The sequence below is a fragment of the Vanacampus margaritifer genome, chromosome 10 (assembly GCF_051991255.1).
Source record: "Vanacampus margaritifer isolate UIUO_Vmar chromosome 10, RoL_Vmar_1.0, whole genome shotgun sequence".
Lineage (NCBI taxonomy): Eukaryota > Metazoa > Chordata > Actinopteri > Syngnathiformes > Syngnathidae > Vanacampus > Vanacampus margaritifer.
Window position 1 is genome coordinate 17,435,285 of NC_135441.1, and position 20,262 is coordinate 17,455,546.

At 37.9% G+C, this 20,262-nt stretch overlaps 3 protein-coding genes across 8 annotated transcripts; all 3 read left to right on the top strand.

Annotated features, from left to right (window-relative positions):
* The first annotated feature begins 5,842 nt into the window (after positions 1 to 5,842).
* On the top strand, positions 5,843 to 11,272 carry LOC144059707 (uncharacterized). The gene is made up of 7 exons (XM_077578978.1): positions 5,843 to 6,123; positions 6,981 to 7,045; positions 7,127 to 7,182; positions 7,974 to 8,017; positions 8,099 to 8,264; positions 8,381 to 9,442; positions 9,538 to 11,272. Exons 1-7 carry the CDS (start codon positions 6,016 to 6,018, stop codon positions 9,576 to 9,578), a joined length of 1,542 nt encoding a protein of 513 aa, XP_077435104.1. The 5' UTR covers positions 5,843 to 6,015; the 3' UTR covers positions 9,579 to 11,272.
* Positions 11,273 to 11,742: 470 nt separating this feature from the next.
* On the top strand, positions 11,743 to 16,034 carry tmco6 (transmembrane and coiled-coil domains 6). 4 transcript variants are annotated; one of them, XM_077578014.1, is made up of 13 exons: positions 11,743 to 11,921; positions 12,075 to 12,136; positions 12,249 to 12,355; positions 12,433 to 12,545; positions 12,628 to 12,811; positions 12,888 to 12,989; positions 13,473 to 13,564; positions 13,642 to 13,758; positions 13,871 to 13,985; positions 14,232 to 14,412; positions 14,543 to 14,637; positions 14,732 to 14,899; positions 14,975 to 16,034. In XM_077578014.1, exons 2-13 carry the CDS (start codon positions 12,088 to 12,090, stop codon positions 15,143 to 15,145), a joined length of 1,494 nt encoding a protein of 497 aa, XP_077434140.1. In that variant the 5' UTR covers positions 11,743 to 11,921; positions 12,075 to 12,087; the 3' UTR covers positions 15,146 to 16,034. The 4 variants fall into 4 exon arrangements, with proteins under 4 accessions (XP_077434140.1, XP_077434137.1, XP_077434136.1 ...); XM_077578011.1 differs by lacking the exon at positions 12,075 to 12,136 and having other exon boundaries at positions 14,975 to 15,109; positions 15,185 to 16,034; XM_077578010.1 differs by lacking the exon at positions 12,075 to 12,136.
* Positions 16,035 to 16,953: 919 nt separating this feature from the next.
* Positions 16,954 to 20,253, top strand: LOC144058783 (uncharacterized). 3 transcript variants are annotated; one of them, XR_013295479.1, is made up of 7 exons: positions 16,954 to 17,099; positions 17,268 to 17,412; positions 17,498 to 17,608; positions 17,766 to 18,112; positions 18,539 to 18,685; positions 18,765 to 18,878; positions 19,651 to 20,253. XR_013295479.1 is itself a non-coding variant. In XM_077577304.1 (7 exons), exons 2-7 carry the CDS (start codon positions 17,278 to 17,280, stop codon positions 19,702 to 19,704), a joined length of 618 nt encoding a protein of 205 aa, XP_077433430.1. In that variant the 5' UTR covers positions 16,954 to 17,099; positions 17,268 to 17,277; the 3' UTR covers positions 19,705 to 20,253. The 3 variants fall into 3 exon arrangements, 1 of the variants encoding a protein (XP_077433430.1); XR_013295480.1 differs by having other exon boundaries at positions 17,766 to 18,058; XM_077577304.1 differs by having other exon boundaries at positions 17,766 to 17,822.
* The last annotated feature ends 9 nt before the right edge of the window (positions 20,254 to 20,262 follow it).

A 20,262-nucleotide genomic window follows, 5' to 3' on the forward strand; every position in this document is an offset into this window, starting at 1 on the left:
GAAGCACAAATGACATTTAAAAATAAAGGAACTGCAAGAAGATCTCCACTTGCGGGTGATGGTGTGTCGCAAGATCAGTGTGGTGTTATTACATAGATTTTTAAGACAATAATGGCAATATTTCATTCCATCAATTGAATTCTACAATGATTCAGAGTGATTGTCCAACACTGTTGTCATTATTTATGAATGAAAGACAATGGCATGCACCACTAACATCCGCGGAGCTCAGAATACGTCTGGCCTCGATCAAATCATACCAAAACCACATTAGGCTTCACTACCTGTTTCACCACTTTAGCGAGTCTAAAATCTAGTCCACTTTTTGAAACCGGCCCCGCTCACTCAATCTCACTCTAGCCTATAAGGTCTTGAGCCCTGTAATGTAAATGCTAACACTGAGGAGCCTTATGATGCTGAGGTTTGCAGATTAAATAAAGATCTGTGCAAAAAAAAAAAATCTGGGAGCAACACATCTTACCTTGCTAATGTTGATATTGGCAGCAGGAAGACTTGTGGGAATGAAGACCGCTGGGCAGCTAATGAGCCTCCCGTAAAGGGCACGATGTTTGCTAAGCAGTGAAGGCATCCCTGATACAGGCACGGTGCCAACGAGAGTGGCTGAGTTTAAAAGCAGGCCTAAGTGAGAAAGAGGCGCACCTGAAGTTTGAACTCACTCTTGTAAGTTTAGATATCCCAGAGGAAGGAGCTAGAAAGACCTACTGTACTGGCCTCAAAGATACAAAAAGTCATATTTGACATTAAACAACAGGGCATATATCAACTAACAACCAGATTCACACTTATGAGTTTTTTAGTATGAAGAGCAAAAAAAAAAATACATGGCTGCACAACTAGTTAATACCTTCACACAGTGAAAATAAAATAAAAAAAATACCTCGTTGGCTGCTGCCATAAAAGAGGGAGTTAAAGAGTCTTGACGTCATTTTTGTGTTCCAATAATAAAATAAAAAACATAAATTGACTCAAATAACCGCGAGGTCAAGCCAGCTGCGTCGTTCTTTTGCGTCTTGACTTTGCCGGAAGTACGAACCCAGAAATGAAAGTGCGCGCTCCAAAATAAGGCGAGACAAAATGTCATATTTGACATTAAACAACAGGGCATACAGTATATTAACTAACAACCAGATTCACACTTATGAGTTTTTTAGTATGAAGAGCAAAAAAAAAATACATGGCTGCACAACTAGTTAATACCTTCACACAGTGAAAATAAAATAAAAAAATACCTCGTTGGCTGCTGCCATAAAAGAGGGAGTTAAAGAGTCTTGAAGTCATTTTTGTGTTCCTATAATAAAATAACAAATATAAATTGACTCAAATAACCGCGAGGTCAAGCCAGCTGCGTCGTTCTTTTACGTCTTGACTTAGCCGGAAGTACGAACCCAGAAATGAAAGTGCGCGCTCCAAAATAAGGCAAGACCTTGTACGCAAGTATAAAAGGAAAAATTACATATCAGTTATAGATATTAAACACAAAGAATAATTTACTTAAGTATATTGTAAACACCAGAATGAATGATAATTCAATCAAACTGTGTGCACAATTATGGATACATTTACACTATAAGCAAGTATTTTGTTCCCACTTTTTCTGTGCACCGCAGTACAGACATAGCCTGTGCCTTTTTCGAGCCCGTTCCAAACAAGTTTATATTTATTATGCTGGTTTCCGTGACACATTGATGAGCCGAGAGGCAAGCAGACACAGGGTTGCAGCTGCGATGTGTCGGTCACCAGCACATGTTTGGCTTTGGCTGAAGGAAGAGGCGCTGTTACTCAATACGGCTGCTTCCCTTCACCGCGAACACTGCCTCCTTTCTAATCAGCACACCGCTGCCCGTAAACCTGCACATATTACCCCACCTCTTACCCCAATTTTCTAATCTGAGGACTGGATGGACGTTTTCCCTTTTCCTGTGCTCCAGGCCAAAATGTTTAGCCCAATTTGTCATCCTTCTATTCCATATAAAGATGCATTTGTTTTAAGAGTGCATGTTCAACATTTGTTTATTCCTACTCTACAATGTGAATCAGAGGTAATTTTAGCAACATTAATTTCTCTATTTAATGAAGATGAAGTGCAATGCTGTAACCGATAAAATCACTTCATTCGTCACGGCATGCATCTAAATATCTGATCTGGAATACTGTATGTATGACTGATGCAGCAGTTTTACTGAGTCTAACATTAATTAAAACATTTTCCCATCAGGGCGTCAAATCACATTTGTTTTTCTAGGATTTTTTTAAGGTTCTACAGTTTATTGAACTCATCACTGAGTGTATGCTTTACATTTACCATAATAAAATAAAAATAATTTGTGTCCTTTGTTCAACTGTAAGAGAACCAAAAGTAGGTAAAGGCACTTTTAATTTTGATTAGTCGTATTTTTTTTAAGCAATCTGTACATGAATTGTAACTTTGATGTGTTAACAGGAAAGACCCCATGGTAGATGCCAAGAGTACTGTATGTTTGACTTGGCTGAATGTTGCTGCAGCTGGACGGGAACACAAAAACTTCCTCCACAAACTCACCAGAGTCACCTTGGAGGGCATCTCGACCAACAACATGTTTTTTAATTTTTTTATTGTTTTTAATATCCTCATTATGTTATAATCACTCAAAGGGGAATTTCAGTTTACACTCTGCTGTGTATTTTGGCACTCCAGAGATTCAATTATTTACGAGGGGTGGGTATCTATATCATCATTATCAGGCCAATATCCGGCCTTATTTCAAGGTGCTGCTACTCATGCCTCTGGTACAGTATTGTGGCCTTTTAATGATCAGGAACTAGAAATTAGAAGAATAGAAAACTGCCATTAATTTCATGCAAATTTAAGGGAAAATTCTAGTTATTTTTCTATGTATCATAAGTACAAGTATAGGTACTGCGTATCATATTGGTGACTACTCAAGAGTTGAGTACTCGTACTGGTATCTGTCTGAAAAACAGTGGTATCGAACATACCTACTACTTAAAGCAATTCTTTTTAAATGTAAAATCGCTTTAAATTAAATCTATATAATATGATAATAAGAAAAGCTTAGTTTTTTGACAACATCAGAGAGGTAATCATTTAACATTATAGTTGTTTGTAGAGATGTGGAATTGCACTGCCACTAGGTGTGGCAAAAAAACACCTCTTAATCCCTGGAAATCACACTTCTCGAGACATAGGCATTACTTGTGAACGTGACATGTTTGGAATGGAGAGTAGATACTTTATATTGCCGAAAAAGAGAACAGAGTGCCATTTACAAGGGTGACCACTCACATTTCCTGCATGTCGTCGAAGGGTAATACTCGATTTTTTTATGTGCTCAAGGAAATTTTTCACAGGTTCTCCCAAAATGTTCCTTCACTTAATGTTATATAGCAGCAAAAACACATTGTATTTAAAATGTTAACTGTTGTTTTTCTTCCCTAAAATAGTATTGGTCAATTCTCTCTGAATAAGCCTCATTACAGAGTAAACCTGAAGTAGATATGTATTTTTCTGGAGAACAAGTGATGTAAGACGGTACAGTCATACAGTACTTGGCGACACCCATCCAGTATTGAGATTTAGTATGTAATGTACGGCACATTGCTTTATATATATATATATTAGGGGTGTGAATTGCCTAAGACCTGGCAATTCGATTCGTATCACGATTCATAGGTCACGATTCGATTTGATTAATCCCGATACGAATCTATAAATTGATTATTGCGATTTTTTTTAAAACTCTTATTTAGAAAATACTAATCAGTAAACTTGTACATGTACACTGTAAGATTTGTATGAAAATGTATTTATTTATCTGAAAAATTAGGTTGCAGTCTGTTTCATGTTTGAACAGCACTGAAATAAAATATTAAGGCTTAATGTTCCATTAATATAACAATCTTCTATGCTTAATGTGTAAATCCTAACCCTAAGTAAGACGTTTTGTTGAATATTCCCATAAAAAATTGATGTTTAAAAATCGATTCGAAAATTGCGCGCTGTAATATTGCGATATATTGCCAAATTGATTTTTTCTAACACCCCTAATATATATATATATATATATATATAGAGAGAGAGAGAGAGAGAGAGAGAGAGAGAGAGAGAGAGAGAGAGAGAGAGAGAGTTTTGTTTCAAGTTTGGACTGACACCCTAACTTTCCTTAAACTAAGCAGACAATTGAAGAAAAAATTACACCAAAACCCCTTCGGAAAGACATTGTGCTTTCATTTTAAATATCCCCTTACAACAGGTGTGTGAGACCCTGTTTGAATTTTTTTTTCACCAATTCCTCGCAGTATCAGTTTTAATTGTTATTTTTGTTTTTATTATTTTTAACCATGGAGAGTGGAAACAACCTTTATGAACCCACATTAACCCCAGCTTCTCCAGCTTTCTTTCACACGATACTCAGATTTTAGTGAACTTGAGTTTAGATGGAAACCAGTTGCAAACTGGGTACAATTAGACCAGTGATTCTCAACAAGGGGTCGGGGACACTAAATGGGTAGCACAGCCATTTTAGGCTTATTAAACCACCTTCAGGTCAAAAAAACAAATTCTAAGTGTTGTACCTTTAATTAAATTTGTATTTTATTTTTTAAACAACATGCGAAAGAACTGATGATAAATTCATGTTGAATGTTTTTTTTCTCATTTTATTAATCACTTGAATTTATTTCACATTATTTTATTTAGTTATTCTCTGTCAAATGTATTTCTTGTGAATTTGTTTTGGTTGTTTGGAACGGACTAATTGCATTCACATGATGTCCAATAGAAAATATTGCTTTGTTTTTCATACAATTTGTTTTTAGTCTAGACATTTTGGAACGGGTTCATCATGAAAACCAAGGTCTTCTGTACTAACAGTATCATTTCTACTTTTCCCCTTCCCAACATTTCATCAATCTCTTCAAACTCACCATGTGTCCACTAATGTATTTTTTGTTTTTCAAACTCACACCAACTGAGATACCATAGCATCCCTTTTGTTTCTAATGTTTAATTTTTTTAAGATTGATTACTTTTTTTTTATTTCATAGCTTTTTCACAATGTTCTTCATTTTTACACATCAAATTTCCATCTCATACAATTAATCAGTACTCCAAATTTCCCATGTAAATATTGAGATAGGCTTACCACTATTGGACATGCATATTTGAGACTTTATCTGTTTTTCTGAATTTTGAATTTCACTTTTAATGCTCTCACATCCATTTTCACTAGGACAATTCTCTTATTGTCACTCCTTAGTTCAATTTCACCGTCTGACTCAATGCCCTTTTTAATCTACCTTTCCCTACTTTTCCCTTTCCGTTCCGCTGCTCTTTCTTATGTACACAATGCTATCATTTTGCTGTTTATTAACAGATCTTCTGTAATTCGTTTATCCAACCATCACTGCATACGGTGAATATTGAATCTTGTCACTTTGATCGCTTCTGACCAGGGACTCCAGATGAAAATTAGCTTCTAGCTATTTCTAGTCCGTACAACACATTTGTTGTGCAATGAAATGAACATTAAATGAAATACAGGCAAATCGTCTTTAAACCGGAACGAAGCGCAGTAAAAAGAATTCTGAAAAATGTCAGACGTGTTAAAGAAAATGTTGATCATGTGAATTGGCTCACGTTGGAGAGAGAGAGAGAGAGAGAGAGAGAGAGAGAGAGAGAGAGACTGCCGCTGAAATGAGTAACTAAATAGATAGAAGTGGGGACATGAATGATACAGTCTCTTGTACAGTAGGTGGCGGTATGCACCTTACATATGCTTGCAATGCCTTCAACAATCGAAAGAACAAGAAGAACTAAATGCCGTACAATGCATCCCGTGATGCAACGCGCGAAACTGGAACTGCATTCTTGGTTTAAAGAATTTGAATACACGTGTGATAGTTAGCAGCGACTTCTTGTAGTTGTCCAGGTTAAATCATTATGCTAGAAAAAGCACGTTTACGTGCGTTTTTACAGTTGTCCGCTGCGAGGAAAAGATGGCTGTGAACGCCTCCCAAGACGATCTGATCGTGCTCATTTTTCGCTATTTGAAGGAGAATGGATTCCACTCGGCTGCGGAGGAACTCCTGAGGCACAGCCCACAGGTACACAGCAAAATGAAAGGGGCATGCAACGGAGAGTCGTTTGCCTATCTTTGTTTGAGAGTTGTTTGCCTATCTTTGTTTGAGAGTTGTTTGCCTATCTTTGTTTGAGAGTTGTTTGCCCATCTTTTTTTGAGAGTTTTTGTGTGGAAATGCACGTGGATTATAGACTACCAACAGTTTCTACGCTTTACGATTGATGGAAGTAACTAACGAAGTACAGTACTGTACATCACTATATATGTATTCTTCGTTACAATATTCTCCAGATGTCTGTACTTGACCTGAGTATTTATTCTCATTCAGTATTTCTATCCATAACCCTGAGAGCAGATCATCAGACAGTAGGACACACTTCTTTAAATGAGGAAAATCGTTTACAGCTCCCAACTGGCTGCGATAAATTGTAGTTTAAAAAAAATGCATAGTGGGATTCGAATCGTGACCCAGTACTTTCGTGGCTACAGCTCTAACCACTATACCACAACCTTGAACACATCCACTTCGTAACAACTATTACCTATAATTCGCTGCCTAATCCAGAGCAGTGCTTCTCAATTTTTCCCTCCCCCAACTCCCCACCGCGACTAAATAGTATAATTTGTCTATAAAAGTGTTGTGATGTCCCCTCTACAGATGAGTAAACATGAATTGTAACTTTGATTTTCTTGGCAACCAGAGCACAACTGCCACCTACTGTAGTGGATGTGCAATTACATTTTATTTTAGTACAGCAAAAAATAAATACGTTACCTCAATTTGTGTTCTGTCGTCATCTGTGGAGATTGAAAAAGCACCCTTTAATTTGAACATTTGCAAAGATAAGAGCCACAAACAAACTAACTGTGATTTATTTGCAGGAATTTGTGGTGGGTGCTACAGGTATAGCTGCATCATTAGTGGAAATCTACAGTTTCTGGTTGAAGTGAGTTTATTGTGGAAATCAAACACATTCATTATTCTATTTGCAAATGCTTTGAATATTAAGTGTGTGTGTTCCTGTCAGGCACTCCGAGAACAAGTACTCCAGTTTCAATGCAAAAGGATCAACTCCAATTAAAGGTATGATTAAACAACATATACAAAACAGTGTTTGCAATAACATGTTCTAGGTGCCCCTGCAAATCTAACCACGCTATTCTTTATTGTGTTCGTTTAGTAAGAATTAAGCTGATGAATCCACCCGTTTTCATCCATTTTTTAAAGGGGCCTTTGATGTCAGTTTAAATTGACAGTAGGAGGGGCAATGCTGGATAAAATGGCAGCACCCTTGAGATGAATGAAAACGGGTGGATTGATCATGCTTGTTCCTCACAATATTAATCAAAATACTGCATTTAGGCAGGTTGGGGCACTTTGAACATTGCAAAGAAACTTTTTGACTCGGGTTCACCTTTAAAGGGGACAACGGTAACAGTGTTCAAACTGCGAGCATAAATTTCACTCAATTACATTTTGTAGCCTAACAAATTTTGAGATCCGTCTTTGTTTTTCCTCAGTCCTGAAACACTTTTCACTTTAATGTATCCTGTAACACAAATTACTTGAGTAATGTGAGGTCTCAGTCTGAACATTAGATGTACATAGACAAGAGACAAAGAAGAACGTAGAATTTGTTGGATATACAAATAGGAATACTGATGCCATGTTTCCCGTCAATGTGTTGTCATCCGTTATTATCCATTACCTTAACATCTCTGCATGGTATTGGCGTTATAGTATGAAAAAAAATTTTTTGGGGGGGGGTATGAGGACACACATACAGGACAGTCTACGTAATGATAAAGATGCTAATTTGTTTTGTGTATTTTTGTATTAATGCATTGTAATTCTTTTGGATCCTGACCATCTAGCCGCTTCCAAGCACAAACCTGCAAAGAAACCACAAAAACAGAAGGTGGGTTTTCACTTAACTCTTGAAAAATACTGACTGCTTACTAAAGTACTATACAAGAATGTGTGGGATTTGTATTTTCAGTCGGTTATCCCAAAAGAGGAGAAAAAAGATGAAACTACAAAAAGTGTCACACCAGCAAAGACGTTGAAGAAGCAAGGAAATGCCGTGACCGCCGGTGATGGTGATTCTGACTCGGACAGCAGTTTGGACATTGACAAATGGATGAAAATGGTGGTACAAATGTCAGGTAGGTGTGTATGGGTGTGCCAATCAAAAACACTGAAAATGCCCAAGAAAGGGTAAAGGTGTGTGTGTGTGTGTGTGTGTGCGCGTGTGTTTAAGATATAGTTTCCTTGTCCACAGAGGTCGACGTAGCCAAGATGGATACCATCAATGCTTTAGACTCATCTCCGGCCAAACCTGTAAAAAAGAGAGTCAGGAAAAGTCGGGCAAAGCCTAAAAATGACACGCCTGTTAAGGAGTCCGCTCAAAAATGTGACGTCTCCGAGAAAGCAGTGACGGAGGAACAAGCAAAGTCAGGTCCCGCCGAAAAGTCTACTCCGGCCACCTTGAATGGCACACAACATCTGACATCAGATGAAGGGACAACTACATCGTCATCTCAAGAGGCAAAAAAGAAGGAAAAGAAAAAAGCTCAAACTCCCGTTAAAAAAAATGCTGAGGCTCCAGTGGTCCAACAAAAAAAGAAGAAAAAAAAGGATAGTTCTGAAAGCGAAATGGGAGAGAGCACAAAAGAAAACAGCACCAAGGAACCGGTGGGCAATATAACAAACTGCAGTACTGAATCCCAAAATGAGCGTTTAGCAGTGAACACAAGTGTGACTGCTGAAGAAGTCAAAAGAAAAGAAAAGAAGGCCAGGAAAAAGGAGAAGGCTCCCGATAGTCAAATATCTGAGACTCTTACAAAAGACAAGAAATCCAAGAAAAAGAAGCGAGATGCTGATCAAGAGAGAATCTCTGAGCCAGTAGCTGATGAGAAGGAAGCCCGGAAGCAGAGGACCGTTGACAGTGCACAGGTTGGCGAGGAAGCGTCTCAACAGGAATCTCCAGGTCAGGTGGACGACAAAGAAGAACCGAGGAGGGACGTGGAGACGGAACATTGCATGGTCACCCCCAACGCAGATGTGAGGGAGAAGAAAGCAAAGACGAAAAAGAGAGAGAGTCATCCGGCAGAGGGAACTCCTCAGCGGGTCAATGACGAAACAAAAAGGAAGAGGAAAAAAGACCAAGCTAATCCTGGTGAGGAGCACATAGTTGAAGATAAAAACACGAGCGTTAATGTAGACGAGATAGCCGAGCCAAATACAGATGTTAAAAAGAAAGGGAAAAGAAAACTGGGCTTAATTGCCACTGTTCCTCTATTCACCCTGGAGACGCCAAGCCCTCCATCACAGAAAAAGAAAAGTAAGTCACACTAAATAGACAATCTTCCGGCTGCTAAGTGCAGTATGAAAAGGCCTTTAAAGCGCTGCAATGTTTTTGTCACTTTCTTTCTGCAGAAAAAAGTCAAGTTGTCTCAGCGACGCCGACCAGCGCATGAACACAGCCATGATGTGAGAAGCACAAGGTGGTTTCATAATACCAGCCATCCAGACTTCTATAGTGAAGTCATTGGACTGTGAAAGTCTTTTATTGCCTTTTTTTTCTTTCTTTTCTTTTTTAGCGGAAGAAAATTCTTTGGTTCCTTTCTGATGAACTGGAGGATGAGTCTTTTGTTATAAAGATAATAATATTTCTTTCCTTTTTTTTAAAGGATTTGTATCCCTTTTCTTGTTATTTTAATATGATCACCTACTGTACTAAGCACTGGCGTGCACAGGCAGACACTTAGTCGCTTGACCCTCTGTCAAGAAAGTCCCCTTTGGAAAGTTATTTTTATTTTTTTTAATAAACAGTTAATTGAGGACAGATTATTTTAGAAAAGATACAGGATTAAAGTTGTGGGGGGAAGCCTGATGTGATGTGATTAACTGTCGTTTGTGTCTGTCACAGGCAAAATCAATCCAATACGTCGTTGGTGGTCGAACCATTTGCATTGTGGAAATATCAGAAATGCCTGGATGTTGGGAATTGTCAATTGCCTATGAAAAATACCCTTTTGCTTCTTGTAATCACAACAATCAGTCGGTCTTATTCATTCTCATGCCATCGGTCTATTTGTTTACTAATTGTAGCATAATGCCGAGAAATGAGAGGCTGAAAAGGGAAAAAGAAAAGGAGCTATACAGCAAGCGGCCAAGGGAAGCATCTCTCTGCTCTCTTGGATGAAATCAAAGACACATGAAGATGAAAGATCAGACTTAAGGCCGGAGAGAGTTGTGTTCACTATTGATTACCACCTTTTAAAGCTCTTTTAATATTGATTTGATCCTTAAGGTTAATTTTATTGAAAAATCTAAAAAGCTATTTACATTTTATTTTTAAGTGGTATGTACTAAATCAGCAGGCATGAAGCTATTATTAGCTAAATTATTAGCTATTATTTTGTACAAACCGTAACTGTTATGAAGTTATTTCTATGCTACAAGTCTTGCCCTATTTTGCCCTAAAATAAGCTGTTATTTAAACTAGATGTGGGGTATTATTATATGTGTGTGTAATGTTTATTTTAAAACTTCTATTGGCAATTCCGAACATCCGGACATTTCTGAAACTTCCCCAATGCAAAAAAAAAAAGCAAATTCTTTCATCATACGGTGAAAACAAACGGCTGATTGTAATGCTTTTGCCTGTGACTATCATACAAGCCACACAGATTGTCATAGTAGCCAAACGACATTTCATCATATTTTGAAATCAAAATAATCCTCAAAAATCAAATTTTAATGATCCAAAGTCCAATGTTTTTCAATGTGCGTATAGATTTCGTTCACCAAATTGACCACCAACTTGACTTGTGACATCTCGGAATTGTCAATGTCTGTGCACGCCACGTATGCTATATAGTGCCCATTTTTGTTTGTGGTAGATTCATAAAAGATTGCCCAAGTTGCTCCCCAAATTCAAGCTAAGGCTCAGATGTCGGTATTTTTCATTTAGGCACAGAACGTAAAAACATAATACTAATGCGATTTCCTACTAGACAGTAATTATGATTGCATCATGAAATTACCAATGGACAAATGTTTTTACATGACTAAACTGTTTTTATGTACGCAAGCACATCAACACTGCATACTTTAGTGTTTTGTTCCGCATGTTGTACAATATAGTTTTATAACAAATTAAAGTAAAAAAAAAAAAAAAACTGCTGGTCCGATTGAAAATTGTTGTGAGTCTGGCTGTGTTTAGAATCGATTGTGTGTCACAAAAGGTTCAGGCAGGACTGGTGTTACAAAATAATTTATTTTATGATATTTTATGTGCCCTCGCTTGTCACCTGCTGTCTTCTGAAAATGACATCACAGTGCTTAAACGGGCTCAGCTTGCGAATGTCACATGACCAAACCCAGAAAACAGGTGAGCCGTGTGTCCCGTAATAGTAGTTACCTCAGCCCTTAGGCATTGAGATGTCAGTTCAGCCATTTATACTTAATTTTCTCAATGTATTCCACAACACATGTCAAAAAGTTGTCAACACCATTTGAAAAGCAATTTGGCCCATGATGTACTGTATTGATCTCCCGTTCAACGCGAGGTGGCGGTAATGCAACAAATAGCTAGCTGTCAACCGCCAGTAAATTCCAACAGAAGAAGAATTCATTCTGTTTTTATTTGTTTTGGTCTCAAGGCGTCAACTCTATGCCAACCTGCATTATCAATTTAATTTTACGCTATTTCAAAATTAAGATAATGTGGAGGTTAAATAGAGTTCCCCATAAAGCTGCCCGAGCAGCCTACAGCCTGGAGGAGTTTCGGGTAAAGAGACGAGAGCAGGAAAAAGGTAAGAACTCGCTTTTTTGTTTTGGTGTTTTTAATTTGCGGCATTTAAGGAATCAATATAAAGTCAGGCGTATTGATTACACGACTTCATCTTGTTTTCAGTCTGATTAAAATGGGTTATGTTGCTGTTTTTGTTTTTTGTAACTGTGTCTAGATATGGTCAACTTATGCCTTATGTGTCATCAAAATCCTTGCATTCCCTGGCAACACCATTTAGTAAGAACATTAATGCTTTTGACTAACACCATCAGATAGGTGTCACGTATGTCTGTCATTGGCAAAAGCTGCTATCTGTTGGGTGAGATGTGATTTGTGGTGCTGTACGTAGCCCTTCGTCAGGCTCGCAGAGACAGACAACTTGTGAGCAAGAGACTCTTGGTGAATGAAGATGAGGGACAGCAAGAAGTCACCATGGACACATGTTCATATGAAAAGGTGATTGACAGCTACTGCATATATTCAGATCAATTACATCGAAATAAAAAAGTAGAAAACAAGTCTTCTGTGTGCAGGATGTTGTCAGTTTATTCCACAAACTTCAACACAGTGGTCCAGAGAGGGAAGCCCACCTTAAAACCTTGACTAAATCTCTCCGTGACCCGTCAGCTCAACTTGTTTTCATCAAGTATGCCTCCCTCTGCCTTTTATTTTTCTGTAAGTGACCAATGGAAAAAGATTTGATTTTTATTGTGCATCACTCTGTCTAGGCAAGAGAACAGTATCCACATGCTGGTCGGCCTCCTCACTGGCCCCAACACTTTGTTCCGCCTGCAGTCTGTCCGCTGTCTGCACGAGTTGTCTCACTCTCCCCATCCCAGCGTTGCTGCAGCCTGTCTGCCTGCCACGCCCTACCTCCTCACTTATCTGTCTGGACAAAGCACCAGGTTCACTGTCAGTAGCCTTTCTCCCCACGCCCAATTGCATAAGACTGAACCATTCATCTTCATTTTTTTGTGTATTCACACAGGTGCTTTGTCTCTACACGCTTGGGAATTTGTGTCCTGACAGTGATGTCAGAGAGAAACTTCTGGCTCAGGGAGTGATACCGGCACTTGCCAGCTGTATAGAGGTACAACTTGGTCAGAAATACTGTAAATGAACACCATAAAATTGGCCTTAAAGGGAAGTCAACATGCAGCCTCACTAGCCTAAACAGTATTCAGATTAATGTTGCGTTTGTTGAATAAATTAATAAAGCAACAAAATCAAAACATCTTTATCCATGTCAGGAGGCAGCCATTTTGTCACTTGATGTCGACTGAAAATGACATCACAGTTGCACAGGTCATGACCAATCACGGCTCATTTTCAATAAACAGGTGAATTGTGATTGCTACCTGTGCTGTCATTTTTAAGTCACCGGCAAGTGACAAAATGGCCGCCCCCTGACATGGATAAAAATAGGTGGATTTTGATGCTGAACTAATTTTCCACAGAGGCAGTATGAATCATAATACTGTATTTGGATTAGTGTGAGCACATACAACATATTATTGTAAAGAAAGGGGTTCATTTCTCCTTTAAAATACAATATTTTATAACACTTGTCCAGAACCAGAAGCATAACATGGCAGTGGTGGAAGCTGTCGGTTTCACCCTTTCACAGCTTCTCCAAACCAAAGATGCAGCAGAGAAAATCATCCCGTAAGCACCTCACCTACCACTTACTGTACATCCTTGGCGATTACACAAGATGGTGATGGCTCTCTCACATTTTGCAGGTTGGTTTTGGCCTCTAGTTTACCTTCACACCTTTTAGCAGTCCTGACACCAGACCAGAATTTTTCTGTGGGTCCTGCCATTGAATGTGCATGGTGTCTGCACTACCTCACGTCCAGGTAAGCGCTGTCGTCTTATCTAAGCATGTATGCCAATCAACTCTTATTTGTTAAATTGTAGATATATATATATTTTAATAAAGGCATGACTTTACTTATTTTCTCCGCTAAGCGGCAAGGATAACGGAGCTCTTTTGGCTTGCGGGGCTCTGCTGCGGTGCAGTTCTTTGTTAGTGTCACTGGGTGGTGCTGTTGCTCAAGGAAACAAAGAAGAGGGACTTGAGTTGGTGAGTTCGTTTCCCAAACATTAAATATTTTCATTTGAAAAATATCTACGCACAAAACCAAACTCAAATGTCACAAAAGGTTGGTCTACAACTCAAATAAGTACTCTGACATCTCATAGAAGAGTATTTGTTGTGCCTTAGTATGTCGCTGGCATTGATAGATAAGATACAGTATTTATTATATATAAATAATGATCGAACTAGTGAAGTGTAGAATGACAGTTTTTTCTGTTTTTCCCTCCTCAGCTTCTCTGTCCTCTGCTGAGGTGCGTAGGGAACCTCCTGTCTTCCTGCACGCCAGATGTGGCGGACGCTTGTTTGAGTGATGTTGGGCTTGTGGTCGCTCTGTGCGCTCTGCTTCAGGCTTACGTCAAGACTCGACCCTCTTTGGCCAGAGAGATTTCCTGGGTCCTCAACAATCTCACAGGTGGTTCTTTATTTGACACAAATATTATTTAAACACAAAGTAAAACAATTCACATGACAGTGTATTACTTGATGAATAGCGGATGGGTTTTTACATCTTAAGTATAATATTTAATTCCCATTTGTTTTAGCTCAATCCAATCTATTCTGTTCGGCCTTGATGACTTTTCACTTAGTCCCGAGTTTGATCCAGCTTCTCCCATTCTCTCAAGGCATCAACACTATGGTCTGTACAAGAACTTAAGTTCAATTATTTTAACATCGTAACTACTTGTATCTTAATGATGTTGGGCGCCATCTCTCTGGCGTCCCATATTCAGATCCTGAGAGTTTTGGCAAATGTGGCCCACAAGAAAAAGGAGTTCTGCATCCAGTTGGCTGAGATCGGATTGCTGTCTTCCCTCTTCGCCACACTTAAGATGGCAGAGCGAGAGGTGGTGACCTTGAGCCTTGACATCCTTTTCATGCTCTTAACTAGTGGTTCTCAAGTAAGTCAAACACTTGATTGTGATCCACTTGCATCAAATTGTCGACATCTTCCATCACCTGATATTCTTCCTCAGGTGGTTGAGGACTTTGTGAAGGAAGGTGGCATTTCACTTCTTGAAACTTTACAATACCACAGCGAAGGAGATGTGAAGCGAAGAGCAACGTACCTCCTGGAGAGCCATCTTCTTTCTTCCTCGTCGCAGCGCACTGTAAATATCCCCCAATGTTGTTCATCAAATCTCTAATAACATGAAATTTATCATTAAAGGTGTGTTGTGTTGCAGGTCAGCTGCAACTCACCTTCCTGACAGCAAGTCACATATGGGTAATTTAACTCATTCACTGCCATTGACGGCTATAGACGTCAAAAATTCATTTGAACTATTTCTATTAGTTTAAATGTTTTTTTCACTTTTGTTAGCAAGAGTATGAAAATCTAGGGGGAAAAATATGGTGCATTTAGAACAGATATAAAATGTGTGATTATTCGTGAGTTAACTAGTGAAGTCATGCAATTAATTACAATTTAAAAAATGAATCAGCTGACGCCCCTAATTTTTTATAGTCTTTTCTTCTTCTTTTTATCGCATCAGGTGATTAAATTTTTTAATTGTAATTAATCGCATGACTTCAATAGTTAAGTCATGATTAATCACAAATTTTATATTTGTTCAATATGTACAATAACATTTTTTTCTAGGTTTTTATATTCTTGTTCACAAAAGTGGGAACAATTTTAAACTAATAGAAATAGTTCAAATTAATTTTTTACGTCTATAGCCGTCAATGGCAGTGAACGAGTTAACATTAAATAGGCTACAAACGTATCCAAGAACCATCTGAGAATAATCATCACATTTTTGTAAAGGCCAACACATAATAGTTTTTAAATGTCTATTTATGATTGGTTCTCTGTGTTGTTCATAAATGTAATTTAAAAGAATGCACATGTCAAAGACAAAAACATGTTAAAAAAAAAAAAGACCATACAAAGTCAAAATGCATTATATAATGTATGTAACCTTTTTTTAATGATAGCAAGTTTATCAGTGGTGATGAAACAAGCTTTGTTTTTTTAAATAATGAACTATTTTTGCTGCCTATTGTGAAATAAACCAGTTGATATGAGTGTAACCTCTGAATGAAATCTTCTCAATTATTGACTACAGTCTGCCATTCCTAAAACAACAATGTACTATTTTCTATCCTGAAAAACAAAAACGAGTTATAATGCAAGATAGACGCAATGACAACTGTCTGTAAATACAAGCTACAGTACCTTGGGAAAGTTTAAGTAACACTGAATTGCAGGTGTATATCTCAAGCAGAGGATTGTAGTGGTATACGAGTATATAAACATTTTTTAAATTTTTGTGTCATTTAAGTTAGGATGATGCCGATCACGTGTGACATGACATTGGATGAGAAACAAACAAAACCTAATAGGGCGTGGGGAATTAATTACTATAATTAAGGGGCCAAATGAGAAAATGGAAATTCATCTGAGATCTCAGATAGTTTTGTTTTTATTTCATTTTGGGCCAGGCCTGATACCAATATGCTAAGAAAATAAATCTAAACCAATCCTTCCATCCATTTTCAACTCCGCTTATCCTGTATTCAACCGAATGGCCCATGTGAAGAAGTGCACTAGTGATGCGTTCAAGTTCCACAAGAATATCAGAATTATCGCCTCTTCATCAGGGTTTTGAGCACCTCACTCAATGCCCGGGGAGAGCAGCCGTTTTTTTATGTATCGTAAATCATTTGTCGACGAGGGCTGCTGTGGTTGGGGCAAGGCTATGATTGGACGGAGTTTTGGACGTGTAAAGTGCTTGTCCGAGCGTTCACGGTCACGGATGCCGTGCGAAGATGGCTCGATCGGTGATGTCACAATGCAGTGAATGCACTCTCTCGCGCAAAATGGAGCAACCCACAGGACGTGGGACGACCCCATATGTTATATTTTATTATTTTTGTAAGTTTGCTTCCCGCCCCACCCACATAAAATCACATCTGCGCCTGTGCTTACAACGTTTGACAGTCTTTCCAAAGAATGAACCTCCTGCGACATCCAAAAGCTGAGCTCCTCCTCTTGATAAAAGATCCAAATTTCTCTAGCTCCTTTCCCCGCCCACAGCATTGCTTAACATTTTCAACTTCCTTCCACTGCTTCTCCATGTGAAAAACTAAAGTGAGGTATGTTACTGCATGTGTGTTGCGCTCTGTTTTTATTGACATCAAAGTTTACATTGGATTCCTGATTTTATTCTCCAGTGTCAGTCCCTCAAAAAAAAAGAAGAGTAGTGACAGTTATGTGGCAGAATGCACATCTGGATGGACTAACATTGCTTTTCTGTTGTCTAGTGTCTTCACCATGGATTACTGTACACCAACAACAACCACAACAGAGATTACAAGTGATCCAGAGGAGAACGGGCAGGAAGCCAAAGTACTGATGTACAGCAAACCTCTTCATCGCTTTGTCCAAAAGGAGCCTCAAAGTCTCGGGGTAATAATGCCCGTAATGCGCTCTCTATGTGTAGTTTCTGTTTTTCCATGCCGTGAGACAGACTGCTCTTCTCCCCCCCCCCCAGATTGTCATTCTGATCTGTGGCTGTGCTGAGATCATGATGGGATTCATCTTGATCAGCGAAACTCTGGAAAACTCTACCAACATCTTAATTCCTTTCTGGCAGGGAGCTCTGGTATTCAATATTCTTATTATTCTCCTCAGTTGAAATTGTACTACTCTTAACTTCAACTAAAAACATTTGCTGAGCTCTTGATGCAGATCTCATTGGATTGTGCATGTTTTCCTAATGTCCACATGGTAATATTGTTTTTGTTCTTTTTTTCCTGCAGTTTATTGTATGTGGAAGCTTGTCTATCTACACTGGAGCATGCCCATCGAAACGAATGGTAGGGTAATTATGGTTGCATTTGGAAATGAACTGAGGGTTCGGAAAGGCAACACACGTACCCCTCCCATTAATTTCCAAACGCATTATAAAGTACCGGTAAGCTAAGAGCAGAGCAGATACCGTCGGTGGAAACAAGGCTTTGCAGCTCATGATTGAACTCTTTCCATCAGTAGGCCTATTACAGGCGCTCTGACCACTCCTATTTTGCTAAAAATATCATTTTCATTTCATCAAGTAAAGTTCAATTTATTTGAATACTAATTCAATTACCTAAATTACAGTAACACGGTTAGTTTCTTCTCAAGGCTACATGCTAGCGGTGTTAGCTGTTATGCAAATTGGTCTAGAACAAACGTAGCTATATCATAAAAAAAGAAAAATGTTATTAATTTCTTTATATGATAACATGACTGAAAGTGATTTGCTGATTTGATAGACATCTATTATGGCTGAAAAATAGAAAGGACTTTTAGGTCAACCTGTGGTCTGAGTAATTAGCTTGATGACATATTGCATATGTTGTTAGCATATTTGCCTCACAGTTATGATATGCTGGCTTTGAATCTGGGATGTGAACTTCCTGTGGGGAGTTTCCATTGTACAGTGGTTATCTTTGCTGTATCATTACAAAGTGTCAAAATGTTAATTACATTTTTTATGATGGTGGCAATTTGAGCCTGGAACAAATAACTTTTTTTTTCCTATTTCTTCCAGGTGACTGTTTGTTTGGCAATGTATATTCTTGCCATCCTGGGAATTATTGTCTCTGTGGGATACAGAATAGTAGTTTCCCTTTCCCGTTATCACTATTTCAGTTACTATGCAAGCCCAATGGAGCAAGAGTGGAAATACATTAGAGTGGTAAATGACATTTTACACAAATAAGCACTTTTTTCAAAATGCTTGACCTTATTTACATCTATTTTCGTTCCTTGTTTAGGTACAACTTTTTAGTATTGAATGCATTTTGTGCACATGCTCTCTGTGCATATCGGTGCTGCTCATCTTCTTGTCGGCCATCGCACGGTCGGCTCTGAAATCCACACACACTCAGGTAACACTCTGACTCCAACAGATGCCAACATTGTTGTTAATTGGAATTGAAGCGGAAAGCCAAACTCTCTTTGGAAGTACTGTATTTCTTTGTATGACGGATGTAGCACAATATGAAAAACATTAACACAAAAAATAAAAGACACAAATTAACTCATTCACTGCCATTGACAGCTATAGACGTCAAAAATTCATTTGAACTATTTCTATTAGTTTAACATTTTTTCCCACTTTTGTTAACAAGAGTATGAAAACCTAGAATTTTTTTTATTGAACATTTAGAACAGATATAAAATTTGTTAACTAGTGAAGTCATGCGATTGATTATGATTAAAAGTTTTAATCACCTGACGTCCCTAAGTTTTAATCATCTTAAAAAAAAAAAGATTATTAAAAATAAAACAATAATACTTACAATTATTATTTTTAAAAGACTATTAAAAATTAGGGGAGTCAGGCGATTACATTTTTTCTTAATTAACTGCATGACTTCACTAGTTAACTCAGGATTAATCACAAATTTTGTATCCATTCTAAATGTACAATATTTTTTTCTAGGTTCACTCTTAACAAAAGTGGGGAATTTTTTTTTTTTAGAAATAGTTCAAATGAATTTTTGACGTCTATAGCCGTCAATGGCAGTGAATGAGTTAATAGCCGATATGGATAAGCATATCATTGAAAATTCTGAAAAATACATAATTTTTTAGGGCACTAGATGTGTTGGTCATCGTATTTCTTTATGTAACCCATCCATCCTCTATCTTCAACAGGTCATTTTCCAGCAAATGTCAATGCCACAGAGTGACACAACAGCCCAAGAATAATTATAATGTATCTGCTTGGTTTTTAATCACTTAACTATACACACGCATCATTAACATACTTTCACAGTCTAATGATTTAAAATAATATATTTGTATCAATAGTTCACTTTTACAAAGACAAATCTTACTCTGCTGACACTGATGGCCCACAATAACATCAGTGTTTTTCTGTCTCCTGATTGGGTGACCCAAACAAGCCATGTTGGACTAGCAAAACATTTCTATAGATATCTGCACACGCAACACATTTAATAATCAGCATTTGGTTATTATTATTACGTTTGTATCACATTAGATAGTGATCCTAAACTGCTCCAGATGATGAATGTGCCTATTATATTGCATTTTTGTATAGCACTGATGTTTTAATTACAAAAAAAACACTGAAGGCCCACTTAATCTGTGAACATCTTGTGATCGTCAATGTGATCCTACCTCATTTGACAGTAGTTTGACTTTTCTGTCACAAGACAACATCACGACAGTATTAATGTAAAGTATATGTGAAGTTTGGGAAATATCCATTTGGAAAATGTGTCTGTCTTTGGACCACTTTTA